We start from the raw sequence: 4,695 nt of genomic DNA on the forward strand, positions 1-4,695 counted from the left end.
GACTTCACGGAGTAGGCGAATGCTATGAAGCCCAGGCAGCAGGGGTTCATGAAGAGGGTGTTGAACAGGGACCAGACGACATGGTCGGGCACGGAGGTCTCGCTGCGGATGTGGATTACGGTGGACATCGGGGGAGCAGGGTTGTGGGGAGCCCCCAGCACAGCCACCTCGTGCTCTTCCTTCAGCATCTCATAGCTGGGAGGCTGGCCGCTATTGACAGGAGAGAAGACGGTTTGGACCGTGTGGTTCATGGTGTCCTGCGAAGGCCAGCGGTGGTCGGGTTAGTGGGATGGTTCTCAGTGGGCCCTCCCTTTCCCTCGTAGTTTCGATTTCTCCTAGTTTTTCATATTTTTTAGTAGAGATGGGTTTTCACCGTGTTAGCCAGGATGGTTTCGATCTCCTGACCTCATGATCTGCCCGTCTCGGCCTCCCAAAGTGCTGGGATTACAGGCTTGAGCCACCGCGCCCGGCCGAGAAGTCAAACATTGAACAATAAATTTCAGCTTCAAAGTCTTAATGACATTAAATTCAGAGGCTTTGCAGCCCTTACTAAAGTTTCATCTAATGGACTCATCCCTTGGCCTGCGAACCCATTTCAGATGTTGCTAGGGAGAGGCTTCAGAAGAGGCTTTCTAGAGGAGGTAACATTTAAGCCCGAGGCTTGAAGGAATAAGAGTCAGAATATGGTACAGTATGTGGGAGGAAACTCTCGGTTGGAAAACTGACATAAATCCCATTAAGGGGGAGAGTGGAAAAAGATGACTGGAGAGATAAGTTGATGTCAGATCAGGCAGACTTTCTAGGCCTTGTTAAGGATGTTACAGCAAGACAGTGGCAGTCCATTGAAAGGTAGTCTTACAGGATCACTATAAGGGGATAGAAGGGATGCACACACTACCCTAGGATCTGATATTTGATCATAACCAATCTGGGACAGTGCCCCTGGAGTTGTGCAGTGCCGGAATAATCTGGAGTACGGCCATCTGTACTCCCAGTGGAGCATGGAGGAGTAGACTCAACAGGATTTTGGATGTATATGGTGAAGGTCAGTGGAACAAAAAATGGTACCTGGCTGGGCACTGTGGCTTACACCTGTAATCCCAGCACTTTGGAAGGCCGAGGCGGGAGGATCACTTGAGGCCAGGAGCACAAGACCAGCCTGGGCAGTATAGTGAGACCCCATCACTAAAAAAAAAAAAAAAAAAAAAAAAGCCAGGCTTGGTGGCCTGAGCCTGCGGTCCCTACCTACTTAGGAGGCTGGGACAGGAATATCACTTGAGCCCAAGAGGTAGAGACTTCAGTGAGCTATGGTCACACCACTGCACTTCAGCCTGGGCAGGTCAAAGAACAGAGGTGCTGTTCTCTGATATAAGTGAGGTGGGAAGCAGATGTGTGTATAGGGGTTGGGGGAGGGTAGGAGAAGGTGATACAGCAATTTTGAACTCATTTGAGATTCTTCTGGAACATTAGAGAAGTGTTTTTGTAGATGAGTAGAGAGGTTTCAACTGGGGATATGTTTGGGATTCCTAGGTTTATAGATGTGGTTAACTACTGGAAGTGGACAAGATATACCATGGAGGATAGAATGAAAAGATGGTTCAGTACAGAAATCTGAGGGACTCCTAATATTTAGTAATAGTTGCGTAAAAGAGAAAGAGGTGGAGCTTAGGCTTAGAAAACTGTTGGTTCAAGCCTTCACGATCCTCTACAAAATGTTTTCAGCCACATTTGTTACCCAAGTCATAGTGGATTCATCGCCTTGCCTTTGTACCCATTTCACATGTTGCTGTCACAAAGAGACTCTTTCCGTATTTCTTAGATAAAATAGAAATTTTTTTTTTTTTTTTTTTCTGAGATGGAGTCTCACTGTCGCCAGGCTGGAGTGCAGTGGTGCGATCTCAGCTCACTGCAATCTCTGCCTCCTGGGTTCAAGCAATTCTCCTGCCTCAGCCTCCCTAGTAGCTGGGCTTACAGGCACGTGCCACCACGCCCAGCTGATTTTTGTATTTTTAGTAGAGATGGTGTTTCACCATGTTGGCCAGGGTGGTCTCCATTTCTTGACTTCGTGATCCACCCACCTTGGCCTCCCAAAGTGCTGGGATTACAGGCGTGAGCCACCACGCTCGACCAGAAATCCTTATATTACCCAGGGCTTTGTGCTATTCGCACTAAATTGTATTCTGATTATTTGTATATTTGGCTTATTCTCTAAAGATTAAGGATGCTCAGTTAGTATTGATGGATGAAGTATATTTTGATAGAAATGGCTGTGGTTTTTAAATATAGCGAAATTTCTGTTCTTGCCTGGTACCAGCAATAAATGTGATGAATAAATTAACAATAGAAAATGCAGATAAGGAAAAAGAAAAAAATATTAAAATCACTTGAAGTTCTAGCACATCTTTTCATAGGTTGGTTTTCTGTCTACTTGTAGTGTTTCTGTTTTGTAATAATTGTGTGGGGTTTTTTATTTTATTTTGCTCTTGTTTCTGTGGGTTATATTTCGAGGGGAGACCACATTTTAAAGATACCGCAGTTCAGAAGTTCTGTTGTGAAGCACTTTAGTTTAAAAATCTGTATACTTTATTGGCATGTCCCCATGAGCTTGGAGGCATTTCTGACTGGCATCTCTAGGCTCAGTGATTGTAGTTCCCACGGAGCTGGTGTACATTTATTTGTATGATTGTGCTTCAGACTGATCGTTGGAGCTTTAGGGGAGCTTTTGGAGAAGTGACTTAGGAAGGCAGGGGCAGTCAGCAGTTCAGGGCTCCTTTACTCTGCGTTCCTCAGAGCACTTCTGCATTTCACTGTTTTCAATGTAGGGATTTTGTTAGAACTTCCTTTTACAAATGTTTTCTCTTTTGAAAATCGTTATGCTGCTGGTATATGGCATGTATCTTTAAATCAGATTTCATAGTGTAATATAATAGATCAGCAATGGAATGTTCTTGTATCTTACCAGTTAGGGATTGTAGGGTTCATGGGATCTATCTTTCTTTTTTAAGCTTTTTAAAGATGACATCAGGTATCTGTTGACAATGGACAAACTCTGGCGGAAAAGGAAACCTCCAGTTCCGTTGGACTGGGCTGAAGTACAAAGTCAAGGTAAAGAATACATTTTAGTCGTGGAACACATAAGCTGGAAATGTCCTTGCCTAAAGTCTTTGTATAGCCCTGTTGTTGGTTGAAAATGGTATGTCTTCATACATTCAAACGATGCAAAAAAGTATGAAGAACAAAAGTCACTGAAGTCCCACAGTTAGAGAAATAGCCACTAATAACATTTTCAGGAGTGTTCTGGTGGTCCGCCCTGTGCACACAGACACAGGCAGTCGTGTATACACTGCGTGATGGAATCATACTATTGATAAACTCTGACTTGCTTTTGTCAGTATAATTAACTAGTCTGTTATTGATTAACACGTAGTGTTTTCATATTTTCCCTGAAATAAAGTTTTGAGATCACTGTATATTTATGTACATCTTTGTGTTTCATTTTGAGACTGAGTCTCACTCTGTTGCCCAGGCTGGAGTGCAGTGGCATGATCTCAGCTCACTGCAACCTGGGTTCAACCGATTCTCCTGCCTCAGCCTCCTGAGTAGCTGGGATAGCAGGCGTGAGCCACTGCACCTGGCCTATTTATGTACACCATTGTGTCCTTGTGATTATCTCTTTAAGATTTAATCTAGAAACACATTTTTAATTTAAATTTGTTTTAATTTTTAGAAATGAAAAGTTTTTTTTTGAGGCGTAGTCTTGCTGTGTTGCCCAGATTTGAGTGCAATGGCTGTTCACAGGCTGTCATAGCGCAAGGCATCCCTGGACTCTGGGCTCAAGCCATCCTCCTGCTTCAGCCTCCTGAGTAGCTGGGACTGTATGCCACTGTGCTTCAGCACATTTTAAAATTTTAAATGCAGGAGAACAATTGTTGTGGCTGCTTTCTTATCCCACTCACCTTCAACACTTCTTGTCTCTCCTTTATCTGAACTATATTAGGATTAATTTATGCACAGCAATATAGCACCCATTGAAACTTAAAAGATCGCGGGAGACTTGGGATATCATTTTAGAGCAGTTCTCAACAATCTGGAGATAGTTATCAAACAGATTTAATTATGACTGTAGTAGTGTCCGCTTACTGAGTTCTCACTGGGTGCTGGGCATAATGCTTATTTATCATTTTATCAACATTATATCTTTGAATCTCCCAGTAATCCTATGAGGTTCTGAGGTGGTCTTGTACCTTTCCTATCTCAGCTTTAACAGTTTTTTGTTTTGTTTTGTTTTTGAGAAGGAGTCTCGCTCTGTCGCCCAGGCTGGAGTGCAGTGGAGCCATCTCGGCTCACTGCAAGCTCTGCCTCACAGATTCCCGCCATTCTCTTGCCTCAGCCTCCTGAGTAGCTGGGACTACAGGCTCCTGCCACCACGCCCGACTAATTTTTAGTATTTTTAGTACAGACGGGGTTTTCTGTGTTAGCCAGGATGGTCTCGATCTCCTGACCTCATGATCCACCCGCCTCGGCCTCCCAAAGTGCTGGGATTACAGGCGTGAGCCACCGTGCCCGGCCCCATGATAATTATTTTAATGGAATTTATTTCATATTTGATTTCTTAATGGTTGGGGATTGAACTTGTTAAATAGAGCACAGTAGAGGAATGATGTTTATCAGTGAAATTTCTAATATATATATATA

At 43.6% G+C, this 4,695-nt stretch overlaps 2 protein-coding genes across 2 annotated transcripts in view; one reads left to right on the plus strand and one right to left on the minus strand.

The window, feature by feature from the left end:
* LOC108512578 (interferon-induced transmembrane protein 3-like) overlaps positions 1 to 344 on the minus strand; it is a 2,636-nt gene extending 2,292 nt beyond the window's left edge. The window contains exon 1 of the mRNA XM_017847863.1: positions 4 to 344. Within this exon, the coding sequence (XP_017703352.1) occupies positions 4 to 251 (248 nt within the window). The 5' untranslated portion in view covers positions 252 to 344. The remainder of the gene's footprint in view (positions 1 to 3) is intronic.
* The window catches only part of UBA2 (ubiquitin like modifier activating enzyme 2), a 57,924-nt gene that overhangs the window by 22,750 nt on the left and 30,479 nt on the right, over positions 1 to 4,695 (plus strand). The window contains 1 exon segment of the mRNA XM_017847872.1: positions 3,006 to 3,105. Coding sequence (XP_017703361.1) covers positions 3,006 to 3,105 — 100 coding nt within the window.

This window comes from Rhinopithecus bieti, unplaced genomic scaffold, assembly GCF_001698545.2.
Source record: "Rhinopithecus bieti isolate Rb0 unplaced genomic scaffold, ASM169854v2 scaffold_30337, whole genome shotgun sequence".
Taxonomy (NCBI): Eukaryota; Metazoa; Chordata; class Mammalia; order Primates; family Cercopithecidae; genus Rhinopithecus; species Rhinopithecus bieti.